General features: G+C 34.5%; 1 protein-coding gene across 2 annotated transcripts in view; it reads left to right on the top strand.

Annotated features, from left to right (window-relative positions):
• Positions 1 to 26,818, top strand: part of Moe (moesin) — a 107,663-nt gene that overhangs the window by 44,244 nt on the left and 36,601 nt on the right. For both annotated transcript variants that reach the window (XM_089632571.1, XM_089632570.1), the window contains one exon: positions 10,636 to 10,815. In XM_089632571.1, coding sequence (XP_089488697.1) covers positions 10,636 to 10,815 — 180 coding nt within the window. The remainder of the gene's footprint in view (positions 1 to 10,635; positions 10,816 to 26,818) is intronic.

Here is a 26,818-nt window from a genome sequence, read left to right as displayed (position 1 = left end):
AATTAGTCATATCAAAATGACTAACAGCTTTATATTCCAACATTTGGTTAGTCTTATTTTCGCCGAGTGTTTCTCACAATGCCCTCTAAGCTCACTCGCCGGTTAGCACTTGTTATGTTGATGGTTCAAACCAATATTCATGTGGGTTTATGACTCCAAATAATGTCTAAACAAACTTCGCACAGTAACAGGAAAGCTGCGATGTATGTGGATATTTTGTCTGTGTATGGAATCGTTTTCTGTCTATATGTGTGACATTGTTGTGTGTATGTGTGTGGGTTTGTTTGTTCATTGGTTACATGTGGCAATATTGTGGTAATGCTGAATGACACATTACCTCAAGTACCATTTCGTTCATTCGTAAGATCGACACGAGAATAGCATTCAAATATAATAATAAGTAATGGTAAGTGGACACAATCTAATTGCAAACCTTACCTACATAATATGCAATTTAAAACGTGAAGTTTAATCAAAATTTGATCAATTCCTATATTAATAATGCTAATTTTGATTATGCCATTTTTGTGAAAAAATACTACGTACCTTAAAAGCCTTAAAGCTGTCCGATATAATATATTATCACCGAAAAATGTCTCATACTTGATAAATGTATTACCTAATGCTACGTATACATCCGCGAGCCGAACTGCCGAACTGAACCTCAACTTATGGGAAAGAAACGAAGCAACCGCAAATGGCGCGAAACGCCGCTCGCAATAAATTCGTTCCTTTCCCATAATTCGTGGTACGGTTCGCTTTTCGGTTCGCAAATGTATACGTACCCTAACTACAGTACTTCTTCGTGTAGAGAATTCGTGGATGTTCAAGTGACTTATCAGTGAATGATCGGTATAATATTTATACTGTTTATAATAATAATATTTGGCTAATTTATATAGCACCGTTTTTGTGAAAAACCACCTTAAGGGCTCTGTACAAATATATTTCTTAAATAATTTATACCAGAACTATTGACTTAACTACTTACTAGATGAAAGATATACAGTAAAAATCTCTTTCGTACATTTAGACATACGTTAATTACAATAATTAGATTAAATAGGGTTTAATGAAATGTAGTGTGTCATCGAATATTGGTATAAAGTTGCTCTATGCCCTACACTGTTAAGAAAAACACTAAAATTAATTTGTAATCAAAACAGTTGCAAATTTCAACGAATAGTTTCAAAATTAAATATTATGTTCAGGATCTAGGACTAATAAAAAATAAGGGATGTCACATTGAAAACTAAACTAGATATCTAAATAATGCAAATCGCATCATCAGAAAACTGCTCAATATAACGGTAATTATTTATCATGGTGAAATAAATTCCTAGCTTAGGTCATCGTGATAGTTTCAATTATTTTTTTTATTATAATTTGTTTTGATTATAATATCTACTTCATTTTTATAATATAATATAATATATTGTAACTTGTTTATTATGTTCATAAAATTGTTAAACATATTGGCGGCAAATGATATTTTAATTTCTTTAGTTCGTGCTTCGCGGTGAACAATGTGGTTTCACTGCCATCCGCTGCCTGAAGCAACAAACAGCAACAATGTCAAGTGAAGATTCTCAAGGACACGCGGAAACGCGTTCCATTTTGTTTTATTGAAAAATATTGATGTATTAAACAACAACGTTCTCATTTCTCATGCCAATCAATGATGTCTGTCTCGACACAGGTGTACCATAGTGAGACAGATGTCGATAAATACACGTAAGAAACTTTGATTGATAGATAAATAAATAAATGTATTATATTAACTATATCTGTATGACGCCAATCTGGTTTGAACGGTCATATTTTTACAGAAGATGCTGCTGTTTAAAAACTGTTAATTTGGTCGTGAAATTTGAAAAGTTGATAGTGCATATTTCTATAATAAATTTTAATGTAGGATAGCTATTGATATATTTTACAAGTTAATATTGATTCTGCTCTCTCTATGAGTGTCCCAGACACTATGATTTCTTGTCACAATCGTGAAATGTTTATGCAGCCTTATTTCCTTTTGGACAGGATTTTCCTTATATGACTTCATTTGTTATATTATCAGTGTCACCTAAATTTGCCTATTGTGATGTGATAAATGTATAATGGAGTCTCATATTAGGGACATGCATTGTATGATTTGAGATACTGAGACTGGGTCAATACAGATACAACCCGGCGTCAAAGATGCAAGTGTTACAAAGATTTTAAAATAATATAACGTGTTAACATAGAATTGTTTCGTCCATATGCTGATGGAGTAATTATTATTATCTGGATGTGGGCGATTTGTTTAGATTATTTTCTTACATTTATGAAGTTTAGATGGTTATGCCAGTCCTATCGTTTCTGTTTTTTGGGTTGGTTTGAAAGAGTGCGCTTTCCTTTCAATGGATCTTTATTTTTAACTGAATTGTGTTCGTTGCAAGTGGGCAAAATTCCGTATCTTAGTTATGCTCTAGATTTGTAGAATTTATCCACGCTGCACGCCTGGCGTCCGCCTCTGAGGATGTCCATTGGTACTTCCTGGGATCTTGGGATGATTCCCGCTTATAGTGGAACCAGATGTTGTACCACGAAAGGAAGAGGATGACTGATTTATTACGCGATGGTATTTATTATAGAATATTAGCTTGACATTACCAGGAATGAAGATACCCATTTTTAACGATGTTTTAGTTGGGACTGTTCCGCTTTTGTAGAAAAAAATCTCTGTTTTATTTTTTTTTATTTTGGAAAATAGTTTTAACAATAATAGTTGGATTACTTGTATAGCGCCATTTTTGTGAAAAATCACCTCAAGTGCGCTGTCATGCATCTGGAAAATTGAAAGTGTCACCCTTCATTTTCTTTTGGAAACAGTTACTCGTGTCGCCCAAATTACCACCTTCATCATATTAAGGGATCCATTTCTTAAATTATGGTAAAATCAAGCACTCCTTACGTATATATCGATACTCTTGAAAATGCCCGGGAGGAAATTAAGAGGAAGCTACAAGCCAAAAATGTGTATATTCTTGGTATACTTTATATTGTAGGTGATAAATAAGCATTAAAATGGCTTCACAAACGGAGTCTAGAAACGTTCGATTTCAAGCACAATAGTGGTTTTTATTTATTTTAAAAATAATTTTACAAGAAAGCAAAAAAGTTAATCATGTGAAACTGTCACAGATAATCTTAGCTATAATACTGTATTTTTAAAAAAATGTTTCTTTTACGCTTTCGTGCATTTCTATTGAAGATTTTTTTTTAGTAGCTTCCATTTATATTTTTTATTGAGTAATTTATTTTTTATTTGTATTCTACTCAAGCGAAACGATAGGAAAACCTTCAATTTATCTGAAGCATATTTTTGGTATTCACAATGTACACCAATTCGTTATAAAGATTAATCAAAATAGTGATTTAGCATTAAGCTTCGCCTTACGGCAATGGCCAATATATGTCTTAGTCGTAATATTTAATTAAAGCATTTATAATATATCTGTGCCATCAAATTTTAAAACTAAAAACAAATGGTTTTGCATTACTTTGCCTTACATCGCTATACGATTACTCGACTAGACTCGACGATTGCATCTCATCCCCGATCCAATATAGACCAATTGATAAAACCAAGAGAAAAATATTCTGTATTCTCAAACCAATAATACAATAATAATAATGTGATACTAGAAGTTAGGATTCATTTCATTGCATAAATTCTGGGACTAACTACCATATGTATTCCTCTTTGCCCAGAATACTAATGGAGGGAAACAATTATACTAAGTCAGTGGACATCTTCAATCTATCTTTAAACAAATATAAAATGTTGTTAATTAAGCAATTCAGTTATGTACCTTCGAACCGCGTTGATTGATTTTGTATTATTTCGGCAAGGTTTTTCCGAGCGTATTCTTCAAATGTCAGCCGCCGTCCTTTATTCCCATAAGTTGTTGGGTATACAGATATTTTTTGTTCTCAAACTCAAGTGATATGACCTTCTACTATAATTGCCATCAGTACTACCAAATGTCACTAACCGCGTCAATTCTAATTTCACTACTATTTTAGGAACATCGCCTTTCGCAGAGTAGCTTTATTTAATTAAATTATTTGTCATTTTTTTAAAAGTTTAGATAAATAAAGAGTTTATCTACCGTCGTATTAATATATCCCATGAAAATATACATTTTTCACTACCTATTCCAAATGTATTCCACTTCAAATAATATATTTTATCATTAAAAGTAAGAAAAATGTTATCACTTATTATAATGAATTTATTTGCACTGAACATGCACACTTCGCACTTTGATACATGATAATAAAAAAATCGTTTTTCCGAATAGCAGACCAGACCCGAATAGCAGATTTTGTATTTAGTGATTAATACGTTAAATATGTTAACAACATCCTTGTATTCATTACCTAAATTCTTTATACGGCGAAAGGGAGGGTCACAATAAACCTTGACTGACACTTAAGCAGTGGTGGTTCAAACGGTTTTTTTCTGTATTGATAGCCAACCTCCGATAAGAGAGAAAACCAGTAGAAGAATAATTATAAATATTACTAACCAGAGAGCTATCTCACATAGCGACGAATTTGAATTCTACGTTAATCGCGCCTTGCAAAAAATACTGAAATTTTGTCTAGACTCAATAATTGAAGTAACTACGTACTTGGTTTTGGTGTTTTTTAACAGCCAAATTTAAATATTATTATGTCTTATTCTTATTATAGTCGCAGATGAATCTCTCTAAAGATTTGATAATTAAAATAAATAGAATATTTCTGAATGTATCAAAAAAAAAAAACTGTTTTTAAAAGGTGATACGCTTCCAAATTTAATTATGTATTTGAAAACAGTTTTAAAAGTGGCTCACCTTACGCATTTTTGTAAACACTGAACTAATATTATTAATTTTACCGAACACACATTTTACGTATAAATATGTGCTAAAATATACCATAAACATTACAGGGGTGAATTTTTATCGTTACATATAAAAAAATCACAAATTACATATTTTTTTCACAAATCGCGGTCAGAATTTTTGATTTTATAGAGTTATTTCAATTATTTTTTGGTTAACTTTTTTAGATTTATTTAAAGCGTGGTGTTTTCTCTTTCTAACACCGTTTAAATAATATTTCTCACTGTGACAGTAAGGGAGATACAGCGATTTCTATTAGACCATATAAGCTGTTCCCAAAGCGAACAAATTGACTCAACGGATAATAGCTGTTCCCAGAACCGAACAAATTGGCCTGAGAGGTTAACAGTCCTCCACGCGATAGACCAAATTCTTGTAAAGGTGTTGCGTTAACTATGAAACATATCCATTATCTTATCTAATAATAATAATTTATTAATGTCGTCGTTAATCCCTCGGTTCAAAAGTAACGACTAAATAACACGCGTACCAACGATGTGCACACTTTGAAATAGTAATATACAGAAACAGAATAATATAATATAAGTAACACACAGAGACAGCAAATTCGTAGAAGTGTGATATTTACAGATTTTAAATAGAACTGATGAAGGAAAAACTTTCTACTCCGTGCACCAGACAAGCCAATGAAATTGATTTTCTGTTCAAGAAAGAAAAAAAAATTAAAAGGAAAAATTTCCTTACTTCTGGTACACTGAAGACTGAACACACTCGTATCGATTTGCAAGTTTATATTGTGATGTATGCAAATAAATACCACAGATAATTATTATCAAATATGTCCGTGGAAAGCAATTTGTGGTTTGTATGTTTTATCGCCATTTTTCTCACTCAACGTCAAACAGTAAATTTTAATTGTTGTCCGTAAATAATCAACGTTATCTTCCATTGTGCAGTAAGCCAACATTTTATAAAGATAAAAATTGAAAAAAATATATTGTCTAGAAAACTCTTCACTCGGTGACAAATTAGTGGGAGATGACACAAAAAGCTGTTACTTGGGCTATTATTTTGTTGATTTATCATTTTACCAGTCAGATAAGAGAAATATTTATGACATAAAAAAAAATTACGTGAAAAAGGATGTCAACGTCTTAATTATATGTGATTATTTGAGTTGTTTTCTAACACATTCAGATCAAAATTAAAGCAGAATATTTGTTTGTACGAAGCCGCGAAACGATCGAACGGTGAGCTGTGGCGTCATGAAATTTGCACATGTGCTTCTGAATTTATATTTCAATTTCAACATCCAATTAAATAAGACAATACACCATAATTATAAAAAAATGTTAATATTTTATTTATTACTTGCTAAAGCAATCCCGATGATTTACAAAACACATTTTAGGACGGGAGGAACATTCAATAAGGTGGGAGTTAATAGGTTCGATTTTACACATAATTTTTTTAATTTCAAAATTATAAACTTCACACGGAAAAAAATAGTATTGCTGATTTATTAAAATCCTGTTAAAAACTGATGGCACTCAATTTCCCCATAATTTAAATTTTGAATATTTCGGAACACGTGTTCTTGCAGCTGCGCTTATCCAAAATATGAAAAATGACAAAATGCGAAAATATTATAATTTTTATTAACACCTGTTCCGATATCCTCATCCTCATAACTCACTGATGATTTTTAGGAAATGTGTCAATTCATTTGTTGAAGGCCAGCAGTCCCGATTTTAACAGGAATACGAAAATTTTTGCCAGATTTTAATAAATTAGCAATATTATATATCGCTAAGTTTTCCTCGTGCACATACATACATTACAGTACACACATAGAAAAAGAGAAGATAAAAAGAACAAACAAGAAAAACAAAAAACAACGCCAAGGTATGAATTTACAAAATGGTACTTATCCAGTAGGACATAGGTGAATATAAAATTAGATAAAAATTAGTGTTGTTGTTTATGTGTATTATGTATTTCAATTGTTGAATAAGAAACAAATTTCAAAGAGATTCGGGCGAAGCCGGGTAGTATCTAACTATCTACTTGCATAGTATTACTAAATGTCACTTTCTTGTGGATTTTAGATAAATTCCAAAACTTACAAATGTTAGGTAGGTAGATAAGAATACAAACTATGGTCTAGTGATAATGATGATGGACTACATAGTCCTAATGAGTAATATTAAGAATGGGACGCTTAGATGTTTTGTGCATGTGGAACGAATGAATGAAGAAAGGGATATTAGAAATAGTCGAGGACGCCTGAGGAATATATAGGGTGTGTATGGGACGATGTATGAATGTGAATGAAGCAAGGATTGTGTGCCAAGACCGAGTTTGGCGGTCCATTCTCTCTGAAACTGCATGATGATTAGTTGGTTAGACTACAAAGTCAAGACACCATATTTTTCTGTTCCATATTTACGTATCAATGAGAAAAAAAGTTTTTAAATTTCGGGCGAAACCGGGTTGTGAAGCTGGTACCTAGAGTAATATTTTGTTAACCTTGGAAGACCAAGATCTCGTTAAGTTTTTCAGTTTATCTTCCTTTCTTCGTGGCACCTAATACTGCATCATAAACGAAAATATAGTCGTTGACCCACGTCACTTTTCGCAAAGTAGATGTATCTATCAATTAATACGCAGTAAAGTATGTACCGATAAATTGCTGAGTTTAAATTTAAAATCTCGATTCCTATGCGTTTGTTTGGCAGTGATTTAGTGATCTGTTTCCATATTTACGTTTACGAGATAAATAAATATACACAAAACCTTAGAACAGCGACGTTCTACACACATAAATCTTTTAAGCATCCTTTCCTATTTGCATCGGTTTTATATTGAGATAATACTGTGTAGTTTAAATATACGTTTTGGCAGCAGATAGCAGAGACTATTTTAGTATGTCGCTTGCATCCTCCTTTCTGTTTTCATAATATTAACTGAATCCATAGTAATTATTTCGAGTGCTGTTTTTGTTCCCCAGCCAACTTTTTATGTTGCATTTAACGTTTATTTATTACAATTTACTCGCAATTGTGCCGTTGTAGAAAATAACAAAATAATTTTCTCGGAATAATTCTGATGGCTTAATACATCCTAACCTAACCTTACGCAATAGTACGACCTAGATAGGTATTTTATTATGATAATATTTGTTGTTATGTTTCTCAATCATGACGAACTCCCATTGGTGACGAATCTCGCCACCTAGCAAAATAAACCTAACGTAACTACAATTAGTAACACTTACAGCAAAAAGGATGATATGAATCACCGATACAATATTGTATTTGTATACCTTTCTTGAAATAACTGAGTTTTTATCCGGAGAAAACTATTTATTCATATTGCGTATGTACGAACGTTGTAAAAAGTGTATTTTGATAAAATAATTAAATAAACGCCCTATATGAAGGCATAGATTATAACGTACGTAACGTTTACCGTTAAATGCACTGATTCGGAAGGGGTCAGAAAACCTGAGTAAATAAAAAAAAATATATCGATGGTAAAACTCAACATACACACGAATTATTTTCATCAAGTAATATTTTTTATTGAAAACATAATATTTTGTATGAAAACATGACTTCTGTTTATGTTTTTAATTCGATTGTTTTGTGTTTTATTTTTATGCAAACATATGTAATATTGCCTCAATTTTAAGTTCTTTTAACAAACGAATACATTATATTTTATTTTGCATTATAATGTTCCTTGTGCTTTATGTCTGGCGTGGAATTGCAGAACATCTTTATTGTACGAGTATTGCATAAAAATATACTATTTTTAAGACCACATTTGCTTGTCTTCATTTCCAAGGTTAGGTTTATGACCTTGTCCCATAAAATTATTTTGAATGTCACACTGTTTAGGATAAAGGTTTCTTTTTTACATGACCTTTGATTTATTTTTAATTTTTCAACGAAATGAAATAGACCTACACACTCATTGTCGTTTGATGGGGAACGTTTATAAGTAGCATTTCAGGTGTAATTTATTATAAAAACCCTTCTGAACATTTTAATGTGCAACAGTTGGAATTCTTGTTTTATTGCATAAAAAAATCAAACACTGTTTTTTTATCGTTTTGTCAAAGATAAGATAAATTCAAATTACCACACCTGTTCATATTATAAAAAATAATTAGCACTAAACACGGCTAAAGACATTTTAGGCAACGTTTTCATTCTGAATATTTTTTTTCTCGCTAGACCGTCTGTGGACCACTATCTACTCTTAACCCTTTCAGACCGCACATATAGTCCATATTTTAAGCTCAAAGAACAAAAACACCTCAAACAATTATTTGAATATTTTTGGTGTTTTTGATTATTATTTTTTTTAGTAAGGAAAAAAAAACAAATCGTAAAAACATTTGTTTAATTTAAAAAATATGAATTTAGTAACATTCATAAATATAAAGATAACATTAAAAGAATAATGGATCCCAGTCATTTGTCATCTGTCATTTTATTTAAACTATGTTGCTGGAATAAAGGTTGCTATATAGCATAAAAAATAGAGGCGCTTCCTTCATAAGCGATACGCAAAATACAGGGCGATTTGTTTGACAAAATCAGGAGATTTTTTTTTGTTCATGTTCCTCAGAAGGAACTCCGGTTTAAAAGGGTTAAGGGTTCGTTTCCATCCTACACGTAAATTGAATATAATCATCGAGAAAGCGATATCGGTGTCCTCCCAGAATGGAATATACTCTTAGTATCGCCCTGATGTTTGACCACCATTCAGAATTGAATTGTCGCTTGAAATGGCTTTAGCCGTGTTTTGTGGCCAGATGCTAGCTACTTTCCATCTTCCTCTTCCCCTACCCACTACCTTCAGCCTACAAACACACTCAAATCGGGGATGTTGAGGTCTCACTGGCTTCAGACGGTTTGGAACAGTTGGGAATCTTGTGCGGTATTCAAATACATTTTTTAAAATCAATCAAGGTGAGCCAAGTAACGTTGCGGCCAGTCCAAGTCGAGAGTCGCGGATGTAATTGTTTTGCTGTTAAACGTTTCCGGGATGATTTTCCTCTGGTGGCGCTAGGGTATTGTAAGTTGTTATACAGGGTTTTCCAATAAGAGGTGTTATTTTGATATTCAATCGTAAAAGATCAATGGTTTCGTTGCTTGTGTGGCACGTAGCGCCGTCTTGTTGAAAGTAAACGTTGTCCAGATCAATACCATCCAATTCCAGCCATAAAAAATCATTAATCATCTCTCGATGGCGCAATCCATTCACCGTAACTGTTGTTCCAGCCTCATTTACGAAAAAGTAAGGTACAATGCCTCCGCCGGACCATAAACCACACCAAACAGTCACACGTTGAGGATAGAAAGGCTTTTCAACAATAACTCTTGGGTTTTCCGAGCCCCAGATGCGACAATTTTGCTTGATGACGAAGCCACTGAGGTGGAAATGGGCCTCATCACTCAAGATGATTTGCATTTGATTCACTCAAGTGAATTTTAATAATATCAATGCGTTGTTGAAGCGTGTATCGTTCCATTTTTATTAATGGCGTAGTTTCTACTTGTCAAATGTCAAAAAATGACAGCTTCAAAAGTAACATCTACTGAAAAAGCGGGCTATTCAAAATAACACCTCTTATTGGAAAACCCTGTATATTGTTGTATGTGCCCAGCAGTGGTTACAATAATAAGGGTATATTTCCCCGGACTGACGTATGTGTTTTTGTTTGTAGATGAACGTGCGGGTGACGACGATGGACGCGGAGCTGGAGTTCGCCATCCAGCAGACCACGACCGGCAAGCAGCTGTTCGACCAGGTCGTCAAGACCATCGGCCTTAGGGAGGTTTGGTTCTTCGGACTGCAGTACACCGATTCTAAGGGCGATCTCACATGGATCAAGCTCTACAAAAAGGTAATGTCGAACCATCTTTTTCAACTTAACAACGATTAATTTTTTTTTACTAATGGGTTTTGTTTTCAGTGATCATACACTAAATACCAAAAATAAAGGGTGACAAGAATGGGTGTAAAAGGAAGTACCCGGCTTTTCAGAGGCATACGCAAACCAAAAATGTGTACATTCTTAGCGTGCCTAATATCACCATAATATAGATAATAGGCATGCAAATCCCTTGGCAAACGCAGTCTAGAAACGGTCGATTGTAGCGCAAAAGTGGTTTTTATATATGTTATGAATAATTTTATACGAAAGAAAAAGTTAATCAAGGGAAGCTGTCACATATAATCTGAACCATAAAATTATATATTTTTTTCTTATATGCGTTCATAACATTTCTAATGAAATGCGTTTTTTATAAAGTAATTAACAAATTTATTTTAATTCCACTCAAGCGAAACGATAAGAAAAGCTTCAAATCGTAGTAATGATCGAAAATAGTGATTTCACGTCAAGATTCGCCTTAACCACTATTATTTTTGGTATTTTGAGTTACAATGATATAAGCCACGTTGCTCTAAGAATATATATGTTTTTATATGTATATTCCTGCTGGTGAGTAGACGTAACCGCCTCCAAAACCTGAACAAATCTCATCCCATGAACGCGGACACCCCTGACAAGTCCCCAAACGTAGCGAACCTTGGGCTGTCTTATGGCAGAGGTGTTGTTTATCCCGCCTGGAACATAGGGTTAACCCACTACTGGCCTTCCTACCCGCCCCGTGTGTTACTGTCCAATAGTCTGAAAAAGGAATGGTGCGTCGTACCATGTGCTATGCACTATTTCTGCTAGTGTTCTATCTAGCCAATGGTGACGTGTAGTAATAATTATAAAAAAATAGTACTCTAAGAGCGAAATGGCATTTATATATTTTCTAAAATAAGCTCAGAAATGACTGGTTTAATTAAGCCTGTCAGGAAGGTTCTGCTTCACCCTGTATAGTTCCCATGCATATAAATACAAGCCTTCGGTGTGACCGTCTTTTGAGATTCCATCAAATAACTGTTGAGTGCCTTTTTGTATGAATTCGCTCGGCTTGCAGCCGGTCGTATCGAGATAGAGTCTCAGCGTGCGTCTATTGTTTATTAAATCGACAATACTATTTTATATGATAGTTAAATACTACTTAGATTTATGTATATATATACTACTAAATTTCTTAGTTAATTTATCTCTCGTTTTGTATTTAAAACCTTTTTTAAATTTGCCGATTTAGCGACCACTAAATCTCCTGGTTTCTGAGCTTAATTTAACTTACATCACCAAAAGCTTGTACCGTAACGTGGTTCACGTAACACAACCTTAAGTTTAATAACTAGCAGATTGACGTCTGGGTAATTACCTATACATTTACTAGTAAGTCTATAAAATTACAATTTTAATTGTCGTCAAACACCAACCCACTCATTTGTAACTGAATAATATTCGTTTGGTCGTGTTTAACTTCTTTAAACTCGTGTTAGTGCAGTAATACCTCGTCTTTGGCACATCGGAGTGGGTAATTTATGTTAAATGATTGATTGTACAGGCGTTTAATTCCCTGCAATGCTTGATTTGTGTATGTGTTTTTCCAGCATCCGCGGCTTGAATCGGTTATCAATGTACATTATTTCCTCGCCGAGCTGTTTAATATTCCGACAATTGTTTGCTCAGACAATGTGTACATACTATAATGAACATGTTTGTGCTGTTGAAACTCCGCCATTTTCATCGCAAGATACATAATACCTGTTTATAGAACCTACGTGTTCACTCGTCGTATGTATTTAAAAACGCGCCATCTTATCCCTTTAATAAAATATATGTATATAACTATGTACTCACACATAGTGCATTTTTTTGGTTTGTTTTAGATAAAGTAAAAATAATTGCGTAATTTTGTTATCATTTTTTATGACTGACGGCTGGCGAAGCCAGCGTTCTTTTAGTTCCTCCATTGTTGAATAATTCAATATAAAAATTAAAAAAAAAACATTGAAATAATTGTCAATTCGCTCAGCTATTTTCAGTTTATAATTAAGCCTTTTTTTCACGTGTTTCTTGTGGTTAGAGATTATGCAATTTTACTACATTTATTCTTTTCGATTTTAATAGTAAGTGGTTATGTTATCTCTTATGAACTAACTAAGACTTTAATTATGTCTATTAGTATTAGTCACAATAGATAAGAATTTATTAGATCCATTACCTTAATCTGACGAATATTTATTTGTATGTAGGTGGCGCAAAAATTCGCACTCAATTTCCCAAGGCAATAACTTAATAATTTAAATTATAAAATAATTATTTTAACATAATTATTCCTCGTTCTTAAAAAGCGATTCGTGGTTTGTCAACCTGTATTATGTTTCTGTTTGATTCGTCATTTGAAGAAATGAGAGCATCTTCCGATAGGTTGATGACTTTGACGCCACATTGTATTTAAAAGATGAGAGGATCTTCCGATAGGTTGATGACTTTGACGCCACATTGTATTTAAAAGATGAGAGGATCTTCCGATAGGTTGATGACTTTGACGCCACATTGTATTTAAAAGATGAGAGCATCTTCCGATAGGTTGATGACTTTGACGCCACATTGTATTTAAAAGATGAGAGCATCTTCCGATAGGTTGATGACTTTGACGCCACATTGTATTTAAAAGATGAGAGGATCTTCCGATAGGTTGATGACTTTGGCGCCACATTGTATTTAAAAGATGAGAGCATCTTCCGATAGGTTGGTGACTTTGGCGCCACATTGTATTTAAAAGATGAGGGCATCTTCCGATAGGTTGATGACTTTGGCGCCACATTGTATTTAAAAGATGAGGGCATCTTCCGATAGGTTGATGACTTTGGCGCCACATTGTATTTAAAAGATGAGGGCATCTTCCGATAGGTTGATGACTTTGGCGCCACATTGTATTTAAAAGATGAGAGCATCTTCCGATAGGTTGGTGACTTTGGCGCCACATTGTATTTAAAAGATGAGAGCATCTTCCGATAGGTTGATGACTTTGACGCCACATTGTATGTATTTAAAAGAAATAGTAGATTTTCACCCTCGTGATAAATACTCTCAATATCGCCGTGATGAAAAACCACCATTCAGAATTGAAACGTTGCTTGGAATGGCTTTAGCCGTGTTCGTTAAACCGGTCTGAATAGAGGAAATAGTCAGGTACTTCCCAACCTTCCTCTTTTCCCTTTCCCCACCCCATTCCGCCTCACAACATTCCTCAATGCCATAAGGGGATGCCATAGTCCTACTGGCTCCTGGAGCAGTTGGGACTATTATTCCGGTGTTAACATTAACAAAATGTGTTTAAAACCTAAATAATAACTATATTAAAAAATATACAATATTGAAAGAGAGAACGGAAATTCGAGATATATGACCGACCGGTCGGTGGCTGAGTTGACATCGCGTTTAGGTTCCACCCAGGCGTAGTGTGTTTAATTCCCCGGCTGGCGAAGTCCTCCATCACAACACAAGCAACATTTTCCGCTTACTGTTGTGGCACTAGGAGATTCAAATATTGTCAGGTTATTCGTAACCCGGGAATGTTTGTCTTTCTTTTTAAAAATATAAATATGATTATTAAAAGCGTGGTCGTTGATTCATTAGAATTAGATTAATGATGGACAACTTCTTTCTCCAACTTTTACACTTTTCCTGATATCCGCTCGTCAGAACTTTACGACTCCATTACATCAACAGAATATATTTTTATATGTCTATCCAGTTTCCTCTGTCCCTTTCTTTTGTTGATATAGCAGACGTTTTGCGCATCGATCATTTCTCAATGCGGCAGACTCACTGAAAGGTCAACGCGAATAGAAATAGGTACTTATTTCAGGATATTTTTATTTGTGGAAGTCAACAATGATGATCTCACTTCAGTTCACCCAAAATAACAATAATTTGTTGAAAATTGACCGACTTATATTAATAGTTTTTATATTCTTCACCTTGCAATATAAATTCAATTCTGCATATTTATATGTATTGTCTTCTATTTAAGCCAATATAAAAAGAAATTAATTTTTATGTATGTTACCACGATAAAATAATATTTTAGATTTTGGACAGGATTTTTTGTTGTTGTTAGTTTGGATGTTGGTTTCACGAGACGGTAACTAAATAATCATAAGTTTTTTTTATGTGAATACCGCAAAATAGTCCCCAACTGTCCAGTGGTGCTATGGCATCCACAAAAGGGGTATGTTGTGAGGCTGGAGGTAGTGGGAGGGGGAGTAGGTGGGGAGAAGAAGATTGTGAAGTACCTGGCTATTCTGTTTTGGTCACTATACGTGGTTAAAATCATTTCAAGCGATTTGTACCTATTAGGTTTTTTTTGCAATGGGTACAATAGATTTTAATTTATTTTTCAAAATCTCCACTGGGTTTCTGAATAACAAGTAGCGGGTTTCGTTAATTTTAACCACAGTGCACGTTTTTAATTTTCTCTGTAGATTCAGAGACAAGTATCTGCTTTCATACACATCTGATCTAATATTCATCAGATACCCCGATAACTCCTTCTAAAACTGTACTGCTAAAACTCGTTTGATATCTATTTGTTCCATAACTGCCTTAAGAACCAACTGCAACTGGTCCACACCTTCGTGGAAACACAAAAGCAATCTTGTATCTCCAGATAAAATCTGGAGTCCTGCAGAACCGTGTAAAGACAAGGCATCCCGCTGAAAGTCCTTTTTAACCTCTCCTTCTTTCCCGTTAACGACGCAAGCAGCAGAAAGGAAGGTTAAAGCGGGGTTCTCCGTGGCAGGAATACAATATTCTGAATACCTGCTCGTTGGAGGTTGAAGGCAGTTTATCGGACGTTTGCTCAAACCGGATTCGCAGTCGAGCCGCTAGAGTCCAGAATGACTCATCAGTTCGAATACAATCCTTGGTTAAGAACATCTCAACAATGCACGCCGCTCTTTGGCGAAATGCACCGCATTACTATTACTTTATAGGAATATTTTTTATTATTATATAGTCATATTTTTTATGATTTAACGTCCAATGGGCATGACTGCGCTAAATAATGTTTAAAATAAATTGTGTTTTATGATTTTTTTTCAAAAAGTTAAGGATAAAATTTATCAATAATTTTCGATTTATTGTTATGATTCAATTAAAATTTCGTAAATTATTACTGACACATAATGTGACTTTTGTTAATGCGTTGTTTTCACTGTTAATATTTATGTTAAGACTTTTGAAAAAAAAATCCCCCGTTTTTTCTCTTCTTTTTTATTATTCTAACATGTTCAACGAATTTTACCATATTTTAAGAATGTATCAATATCGAATTTAAAATAGTGTTATGTTTCTTATGTTATAAGACATACATATAATAAGTTCTATTATTCAATTCACCGGGGAGCGAATATTGAATTTTTCAGTCTGAAATCTGTTCAAATAATAGATTCTAGTCTTGGCTGGTTGATGAAATAAAATAACAATGAATGGATTTGCATGCGATGCAGTAACAGGAGATTTCCATAGATTAGATACTTATATTAGCTCAATGCCACGATGCTGATGCTGATGCTGCTGGCTGCAACCAATACGCCAAACAAAAGACTTGTTAGATATTATTATAATGAAATGTTCTCTCCTTATTACTGGTCGCTGACTCAAACAGGTTTTTCTCTGTGTCTTCTGAATGCCATTGAAAACGGTTAGCTGCTTGTATTAGTTATTTATTTATTTAAAATTATTGGCGTTTTGTGTTCGTGCTTATCTATTTTCGTAGATGATAATGGGTACAATGACATTTTATGTTTCTCGATATTTGAGCACAATCTGAATCTCGGGCAATGCCGGACACGAACCGCTATTCTTTTGTTTATGTTTGCGGTCTTTAATATCAAAATAATTATGGTTAATGTAAAAATTACATTTCGCAGTAGAACAGTTTGAAGCTTTCGAATTATTTATTGGCCATTTAAATCTACAAATAAATGGCTGATATGTTTGGTTTGATTGACCATTTAATAAGTACCGCATAAGGGTCTCAACTGTTCCCAACCGTCTGGAGCCAGTGAGACGATGGAATCTCTAATTGGGAATAGAAAGGTGGCTAATCAGTTCTCCAAACTCAGCTAAAGCCATTTCAAGATACGCTTCTATTCTCAATTGTGGTCTGATCTGAGCGATACTGTGAGTATCTTCCATTCTGGAACGTGCAGCAAATATACTATATATTATTTTAAATGAATAAATTGTCAAACACAAATTGATAAGATAAAATTTTGTGCGTACGCTGGGATTTGAGCCTGTGACCTCCGGATTTGTGGCCACGGATAGTAACCACTCAATCACGGAGGCCGTCAACAGTTATATTATCAAACGAAATAGGACACAAAAAATTAATGAAGTAACACATTTTTATCATAAAATTACCATTTTTGCATAGGTATATATAGTGGTAATATTATTGGCCTTTGCTCTAGGTATGTACATCATATTATAAGATAGTAATTATTATCAATGAATTATTGCATAAATTCCTTTGACGCTGGTAATATTATTGGCCACGCAGATCCGTTGTAACCTCTCACTTTTTCTCGTGTAACATAAAGATCGAAGGCTCCGACGGACCTCTCAGCGGCTCAGAATTCGCAAGGTCGATCGGGCGAGACATTGCGTCATAGAAGTTTCTAGATTCCCTCCAAGCGATGTAAAGACAGCCTCCCAGGTGGATTCATATCGGTCCTGATTAGGGAAAAGGCAGTAACCCGCAAAATTAACATTTTAACATTTTAAGAGTGAGTTGTTCTTAATTGACTGTGTTTATCAAAATCCTGTTTTAACTCAACTGTTTTAAATTTCTTCTGTCTGTAAATTTGTTTGTACGTTCCGGTTCAAGGTGCTGGCCGTTTTGATTGTACATGTACAGTAAGATTCTTCTTCAATTATGAAATCGTTGTATTTATTTAGACTTTTTTATTCGCATTTTTTTTCAATATTTTGGTACCTACATACCTGAAAAAACGTGACTTTTTTTCCGAAAAAATGTATTATTCCTTATTTGAAACATAAAAATGTGTTTTACAATTGTGGGTTAAGTCGTTTTTTCTTGCTGTATATTTAGAATTCCCTTGCATTTTAACACATTGATTTTTTACTAAGGCCCGGTTGTTTCCCAAAAAATCATGTGTGTCATCAAATGGCCTCTGAACGCCATTTTTGTCAGTTGAAAGGTTTCCTGTTAAATGCCGATTCATGTTAAGTCCGTCTCAAAAATTGTGATCAGAGCGAGAACAACTATCGAAATGGTTTTGAATGGCCATTTGATGAATTTGTCACACATGAGTTTCTGCGAAACAACGATGTTTTATGAGTAGGCAAGAAAACATTTAGGTATGTAAAAATACAATTTTAACAAATGTATGGGTTACCGCCTTATTCCTAAACACAGTCGATATCATTATGATTCACATCCGATTCGCTACTCCCTCTGTATCTAATATATATCTCGTACTTAGGTACTATGGGAAAACTGAGATCATTCATTCAGTCTCTCAGAGAAACAGCCATGACGAAACTGCGATGGAATCACGCTCGGAAATAGCATCGGCGATATCAATACGGAATATAATAATGCGTAATTAAATATTGCATGTTGAAGCATTTTTCTCATCTCGCAATAAAAATAATACTAGGGTTATTTAGCCATTAGGAAGCCACTGCGATTTCTCAATCTCGCTCAAATCGCTCAGTATCGATCTCAAAAAACTTAATGTTTCAATTACTACATGGGCACACGCATGCGACTACGAATCGCCTTATTGTGTATTGTCACCTTGAGCATTGTACAAAGCTTGAAAATGATTTAAAGCTGCTGACAAAATTGCCTTCGAAATGTTTATCCCATTTAGATATATTTAACTATATTTTCATTCAAGGCACTACACACATAAAAATGACAATTGCTAATTTATTGAGAATCTCTTCAAATTTGCATAAAAAAACTTTGAATTAATCGAAATTTAAAATATCGCTTGAATTCTGAAGAGTGCGTCTCTTGTTTGCGTGGTTTTTTTTCCATCTGCAGTAAGTTATTAAAACGAGTGCATTATGGTTTAATCATCAGTACCAATTTTGATTGTTGCTTCCCTTTATTGGGTTACTTCTTCGTACCTAGCTAACGAACGGATACAGTTTAGTAAGTTAATAACCATGTAATAATTGTACGCACCGGTTGTGCCGTACTCTTAAACGTTTTTAGTGGACAACACTCATTTGACTTCTAATTGCGTTGAAAATTATAAAAATTGCTTAGCTTCGTCGTATGATACGATAGACGGATAGACGATAACCGATTTGAATGCTGTGCGTTGAAATGTCAAAGTTATCAGGTTAAAAAAAATGTCAAAATCCTACTCTAAAAGCCCAGCTACACTACTCGCGAAGTTGATCGAAGTTGACCGAATACGATAGTGTGGGCACGAACTTCACTTCGCTTCGGGCAACTTCGCTTCGCTTCGCCCGACTTCCGATTGTTGTCGGTAAATGCGCCCGAGTCAAAGGACTCGAAGCGTTACTCGCGAAGTTGCACGAGTGTGTGGGCACGCACTTCGAACTTCGGCTAACTTCGTCGAGGACTTCGTCGAAGCGTCGGAGCGAGTAGTGTAGCTGACACTTAAGATATTTAATTACCTGGACGTGTGTGATTACCTGAAAATGAGATTGATAAAATAAAGAATTGCGACATTGCGAAATTTTTGATCAATATCACATAGAAGTAAGGATAAAAATTGAGCTTACTTCGGGCACATTGACATGCCCAAAATACATTTCTATCGGTTTATCTCTTCGGTGATTTTTACCTGTTTCATTTTTAACGTGTTTTTTTATTCATTCACAGAAAAAATATTTCTTAAATTTATTCTGCAGACTCTTTTTATGACAACTTCACAGTATCATGTTAATTTTTTTTTAAATAAATTATTTACCGCGTCACTAATTTTTTTCCCCGAAGCGACAATCTGAAAAATACGGTGCGATACCAGTTTCAATAGTTGCCGGTGGCTTGCCAGTGAGGCATTCGTTTGATAAGGTTTAAAGCAAAATGAATATTAAAAAAGAGATGACGTCACCTCAAAGCCTGATGTGGCAGACGCGGATCTAACGGATATGAATATTTACTCCCACACGACTGGCTTGCTTACATTGCTTACGTGTGTATTCATAATTAATGAGCTATATCGATGCAGTTTTTTGTGCCTGGTTTGCAACTTCGTACAACTGTGGGGTCGGAATCATAGAAAAAAGTAATGATTGGCACAATCGAAACATTTTAGTACCTACCTATTCGAAACTTTTCAGTACCTACCTAATCGAAACATTTTAGTACCTACCTATTCGAAATATTTCAGTACCTTCCTATTCGAAACTTTTCAGTACCTACCTATTCGAAACATTTTAGGACCTACCTATTCGAAACTTTTTAGTACCTACCTATTCGAAACTTTTTAGTACCTACCTATTCGAAACTTTTTAGTACCTACCTAATCGAAACATTTTAGTACCTACCTATTCGAAACACTTTAGTATCTACCTATTCGAAACTTTTTAGTACCTACCTAATCGAAACATTTTAGTACCTACCTAATCGAAACATTTTAGTACCTACCTATTCGAAACTTTTTATTACCTACCTAATCGATTCATTTTAGTACTTACCGCCGATTTTTTCTTTTCAAAACGATTCTTTATCCAATTATTATTATGCAAAAAAATCAAAACTTTTATCAGTATCACAAATGAGATATGTACGTGTTTTAAAAATAATCAATACTAAGGAATTTCGAATAGGTATTAATTTTTAGGAATTTAATATTCAATCGATCGATAACTTTCAAGACGATTTTTGAATTATGTACATTGTTATTTGCTACATAATTATAAAACCTTGAATTAAAACCGTCTTAACTTCAATCACATAACTGATTTCTCTTGTAGCTCGACAGTATTATGTGCAATGTTTCGTTACTATGTGAGTATATTAAATTTGTCCAAAATTTATTTAAGAACTACAAACCAGTATAAATTATTGATGATGAAAATTATGTATTTATTTATTTTGCGTTCTTATTACTGCTTTAAAACCAGGCCCATCAAACTTAACAAAACAATAAACATCCTAACACCAGATTTGCAGCGTCTAAATTAAATAGGTATACACTTAAAAATTAGGTAGATGAATGTTTTCGAATCAATACATACCTTAATAGACTATTACGCTACATAGGTCGTACTTCGTATTTGTGTAGAGAGGTCGCACATAAAGAGCTGCGAAATGAGCATTTCTAAATGGATTCAAAAGTCAACAATAATTTCTCACCGGTATCATCAACAGGTACCTCTGTTACAGGTAGCTCTAGCTAGTTCCTCGACCTTCTGTAATGCGATATACCCACCTGACTCGCTTCATTCATTCCCAGCCCGTATTATCAAGATCAGCCGGTGAGATGCATTCTCTTTCTATGCGAGTACAGCTGCACTGTATCTAGGTATAATACAATTATTTTTTATCGAGATATTGAATTTCATATCAACTAGCCGGACGAGATCTAAGAATAAAATTTCGAAATGGTTTTTACTACCGCTGCGGTTTGCGGTTTTGCAATTTCCATCTAATTTATAAACTCACTTTTAAGTGCATAATATTATTCAACGATCTTCAACATACTTCTGGAATCCTGACGCCTTTGCATCTATCGGGTTAGGATGGAATTTGGCCACCCCATTAATTTAATGTTATCCACCGTCTGGGTTCCCTCAGTCCTCAGTCCTTACCATCCTGCTCCGATCCTTTTTCACACAGCCAATTCACCTCTTTCCCGGTCTGCCTCCGAATCGCCACCACTGTATCATTTGGCATCCTTGCACCTCTCACGGTTCATCTATATCCTATACTAGCTGAAGTCTTTCGAAATCTGACGAAGACAGTAACCTTCCTTTCATCAATCTCGGAATAAAACTGTAGATTTGTATAAAAATCAAACAAACGCCGCCCGCCCGGTGTCCCCCGCCAACCACAAACAATCTTCTTTATACAGGGTGTTAGGGCCCGTTCCCACTTCCGTTTTCAAATCGGAGGCGGGTCCCGTTTTAAAAACGGACGGACAATGGCCCTGTTCACACTACCGTTTTAAAAACGGATCCGTTTTAAAAACGGACCATACTCTACGAAAAAAAATAATTGTCGATTCAACACAAACATGTTATAAATATGTATAAACATGTCAAAAATATATTATTCAGTAATGGTGCGCAATGGACGACGATGAAGCTCTTGTTGTCATGTGGTACTTATTAAAAAGAAGGAAAAAAGTGAAAAGAAAATTTTGAGTACACCCAATCATAGCCGAATGATTTTCTGTAGGAATTTTCCAAGTGTTAATTGGTGAGTTAAGAAGTGATGAACTAAAGTTCTTTAATTATTTTAGAATAATAATGAATGGATTATTTATATAGCGCCGTTTTCACCATGAAAAATCACCTCAAGGGCGCTTAATGGCTTAAGAGAATGTCTATCACTTCCTTTAACCATCTACTGGAATGAGTTTCAGAGAGCTTAACATATCAAAATACAAAATTGAGAAAGTGCATTTGTCCTGAAGAAAGGCTATCGATATTTTAAAGTAAGAAAACAATAAACACTCAAATATTTTTTATTATGTGTTTATTTAACTAATACGCTCTTCCGTGCATCTCATTAAAGCTTTAAAATTTAAAAAAAAGTAAACTTAAATAAAATAAAATAAAAATTTTGATGTACAAAAGTTGTGTACACCAAGTGTTTTGTTTTTATTTAGTTAAAGATAAAATATTACCATACTCTTTCTTCGACCAGTGGTATTAAATTTTCGGGATTTATTTCCTTATCCATTATTGTAGTTTTGATTTATTTACTTAACAAAATAACCAAATACAAGCACGCAGCGTGCCTGCTTCCTTGCGACAGGGAGCGGGCGGGGAGGGGTCGGGGTTTGGCGGGGACTCTGCCGGAACGACTGGACGACAAGTGTGAACAGCTCCATACAACACTATGAGCGAGCGTGTGCCGACACGATTTGAAAACGGACGCGCTGCGTAGGCGAGCCATCCGACAAAAAATGTCGGATCCGTTTTCAAATCGTGTCGGACAAGTGTGAACAGCTCCATACATCCACTACAGCCACTAGGGCATCCGATTTTAAAACGGGACCCGCCCCCGATTTGAAAACGGAAGTGGGAACGGGCCCTTAGGGATGTTCTTGACTTACTTTAACCAGTGATTCCAGACATTTATAATTTGGAGTGAAAATGTTAATTAAATTTTTGGTCTTCGGTGACTTTTCGGATACGGGCAATGCTTCAATAGTGCTTGATCATGCCATGTCTTCCTCGAGTGTCCCCGAATTCTTCTACCATTAAAACCACTCTCTAAACACTACTGGCACTAATAAGAACAAACTTTGAAATTTTCAGCAAAATCGGTCGAGTAGTTTTTGAGTATATAGGGCACACACACATATGAACATTGCCTTTTTATATACATAGATTACTGATGATATAAGATGACTAAAATTACCAAAGATTTTGAAGCTGAAAGGCTTAGTGCTAATTTAGTTTTTATTTTTTTTATTTTACAGCATTTGTTATTTGAAGTTATTGAAATATGTATTATATACTTCCTGATAAAAAAATAATTTAATTCGTGGCAAATAGGTGATATTTTAATCTCGTGTGTAAAGTGATTAAAGATTATGAATTTAAAACACACCTCGTGTAGCATCGATTGATTAAATTCCTTCGTAATGACCGTAACATGACTTCAGGCTGTAGGCCATTATTTTCCTGGAATGTAACTCATTTTATTCTGTTTTTTTCTATCTGAACTAATCAGCAATACATTCAAATTTAACTGACTAACCATCATGGGAGGAAGCACCGCCAAACAACTCGGTCTTGGCACACACTTCTTGCCTCATTCACATTCATACATACTCTTCTATTATTCTGACTCTTGCTATGGCCCGACTCAAGTATCTGATTCACTTTATCGTGAAATGTCTTCCTCGGACGTCCCAGACTTCTTATACACTCCTTTCTTCGTACATTCGCTCTACATGCCCAAACCATCTGAGCGTTTCTTTCTTAATTCTACTCATTACACTTACATTAGCCTTGCATTCTTTGCGGATATCCATATTAATCACACTATCATACATTTGTTTTACCATACATACGCCTCAGGGATCTCATTTCTGAAGCGTTATTGCAATAATATTAATTTCATTTATTATACGACGCCTCCGTCGTTGAGTGTTTTAGATCCTCGGCTACGCATCCGAAAGTCGCGGGCTTGCACATTCAATTTTGATTTAATTAATTCGTGTTGCAATTTATTCGTTATTGCCAGATACTGATGGAAGACCACCATTCAAAATAGAAACGTTGCTTGAAATGGCTTTAGCCGTGTTTGTTGACTAAAGCTGAGTAGCCCTCCTCACTACGTTCAACCTCACAACATACTCCAATTAGGATGCCATAGATTGTGAGCAGTTACGACTCTTGTGCGATACCCGCATAAAAAAATTATAGTATTGTCATTCGGAGAACTTCAGTGAGAGATTACCTCGCCGAGAATTGAACCTAGAAGCGTGTTGTTTGATTCTCAGAGAGGAATTCACACTTTTTTCCCTCACCTCGGAATGCATATCACACCCGACACGCAATGATCGTTCCCAGAGAGAGTCGCTTTTCTAGCGGCGGCATTTCTACACTGTACTGTGTACGACGTACGACCACACTGTTTTCCACTATGTCAGTTAAGGAAAATCTATTTTCCATGAATCCATTCTGCCAATAATTTTATAAAATCGAACATTTTATAGTTCTATACTCAGATGGCAACAGGTTAAATGTTTAACGTATTATGAAAGTTTATTCCAATTACTTGTCCAAGTACTTGACATGCCAACATAATCAATTGATCTTCCTGTGCTATAAATATAAAACCCATTCTAAGAAGATGCCTTTTTGTGATAAATGACAAGAGTCTTAACTGTCCGGGGCCAGTGGGACTATGTCATCCCCAATTGGGGTATGTAGTGGGTAAGGAAATGAGATATTAATTTTGAGAAGAAACTACCTAGATACATCCAGATCACGTGCATTTGCCTTGTTAGTATTTAATGACGAAATGCGAAAATATTCGGATTTTCATGAACACGTGATTATATATAGATTAAACTAAAAGTTTATCGGGAAACCTGTTAATTCTTTCGTAAGACCTTCAATCCCATTTTAAACCAGATTGCCAATAAGTTGAAGAGATTCTTAATAAATTTGTGTATTTATTATATTCATAAATTGACTATGTCAACCCCAAATGGGGATATAGGGAAGAGGAGGGAGGAACTACTGAAGGGAGTGAGGATGGAAAGGGGATGAAATGATGAAGATTGTGAAGTACCCACCTGGATATATCCAGGTTAAGTCAATAAACACGGCGTAAGCCATTTCAAGCGGTTTTGATTTTACCATATTGAGAGTATCTACCAGTTTTAGGGTATTTACACAGACATCATATTTAAGTTTTAGTTGTAGATGTAAGACTTGCGGTTGTATGCAATTTTCCATATTAAATTATATAAAAGTTATTGAACTTTAATAGGTATGTGATTGATACGTTTCAAGGTCTCGCTGTCAGAACCTAGTTATTAAATGTGCAATTGTAATACTTTACTACATTGTAATAGAAATGGGAATCCTTACAATAAATCATTAGGTTTTTGAGCAGTTTTCGGATCTGATTATGTGCCCATGTTCAACTATTGTAATCGAAACGGCAAAGCAGGGATCAATCTAAAACGAATCTCCGATGAAGTCGTAAATTGATCGTTTCCATTGGCATTCATTGTTTCATGGAAAAAACATTAACATTTAACATCTTATTATTGTTAATTTAAACATTCCCAGAGAAAGTGTACCGATCTGACACGTCGATGATAGCATTAATTGATCGTTTTTCAGGAAATTGCTTATCACTACTGATAAAAATCAGCTTGAAAAACATTACGTCATAGGCATAAATTTTAGACCATTCACACTTGAATTTTTACTAAGCACATAAATAACTTATTTTTATATTTTACTTAGCGAAATATTCATGTAATATGTTCATATTATTATTATTTGTGTTAATAACAAGGTCAAGTGCCCCAATTCTGGAGTGCTTCCATAGTACGCTGTTGATCACTATAACCCTACAAATCATTGTACGAGTAATGAATGGATTATTTATACAATCAGTATCCACGCTCACCGTATGTCTGATAGCACTAATCTCTTAACACCGAAAGATAAGTTAAAAATGCCATTTTATAGATAAGTGCTTGTTTTAAGCGCTTATTGTCGATTTGTAGGTATTTATTGTTATCTGATATAGAAGGGTTATCACATAGATGTTATTATAGGGATGACGTACTTTGATACGAGTGACCCGTAGTAGTAATACTAGAAATTCCTTTTATTATCTCTTCGTTTTATTTCTATGACGGTGAAAATATTTACCTGTGTGCAAACAAAACGTATGATTATTTTCTAACATTCAATAGTATATTTTAATTTAAGGTTAAACGCAACGCTCGTTGTATTCTACGTGTTCACAGATGGCGTTAATTAATTAATTTTGTTTAAATACGCTTTTGCAAGGTATTGCTTTACAGTAAGACAAATTATTTGTTTGCGCCCTCATATACGCAATATGAATATGAATAAATAGTTTTGTCCATATAAATACTCAATTCTATCGAGAAAGGCATACAAATACAATATTGGATTGAATCATCGGTAAAATATTGTATTTGTGTGCCTTTCTCGAAAGAATTAAGTCTTTAAACGAACAAAACTATTGATTCATATTCATATTGCGTATATACGGGCGCAAACAAATGAT

The sequence above is a fragment of the Hesperophylax consimilis genome, chromosome 6 (assembly GCF_061612785.1).
Source record: "Hesperophylax consimilis isolate HC1 chromosome 6, BYU_Hcon_1.0, whole genome shotgun sequence".
Classification (NCBI taxonomy): Eukaryota; Metazoa; Arthropoda; class Insecta; order Trichoptera; family Limnephilidae; genus Hesperophylax; species Hesperophylax consimilis.
Note: the sequence above shows the minus strand (reverse complement) of the source record. Positions and strands in the feature narration are given on the sequence as shown.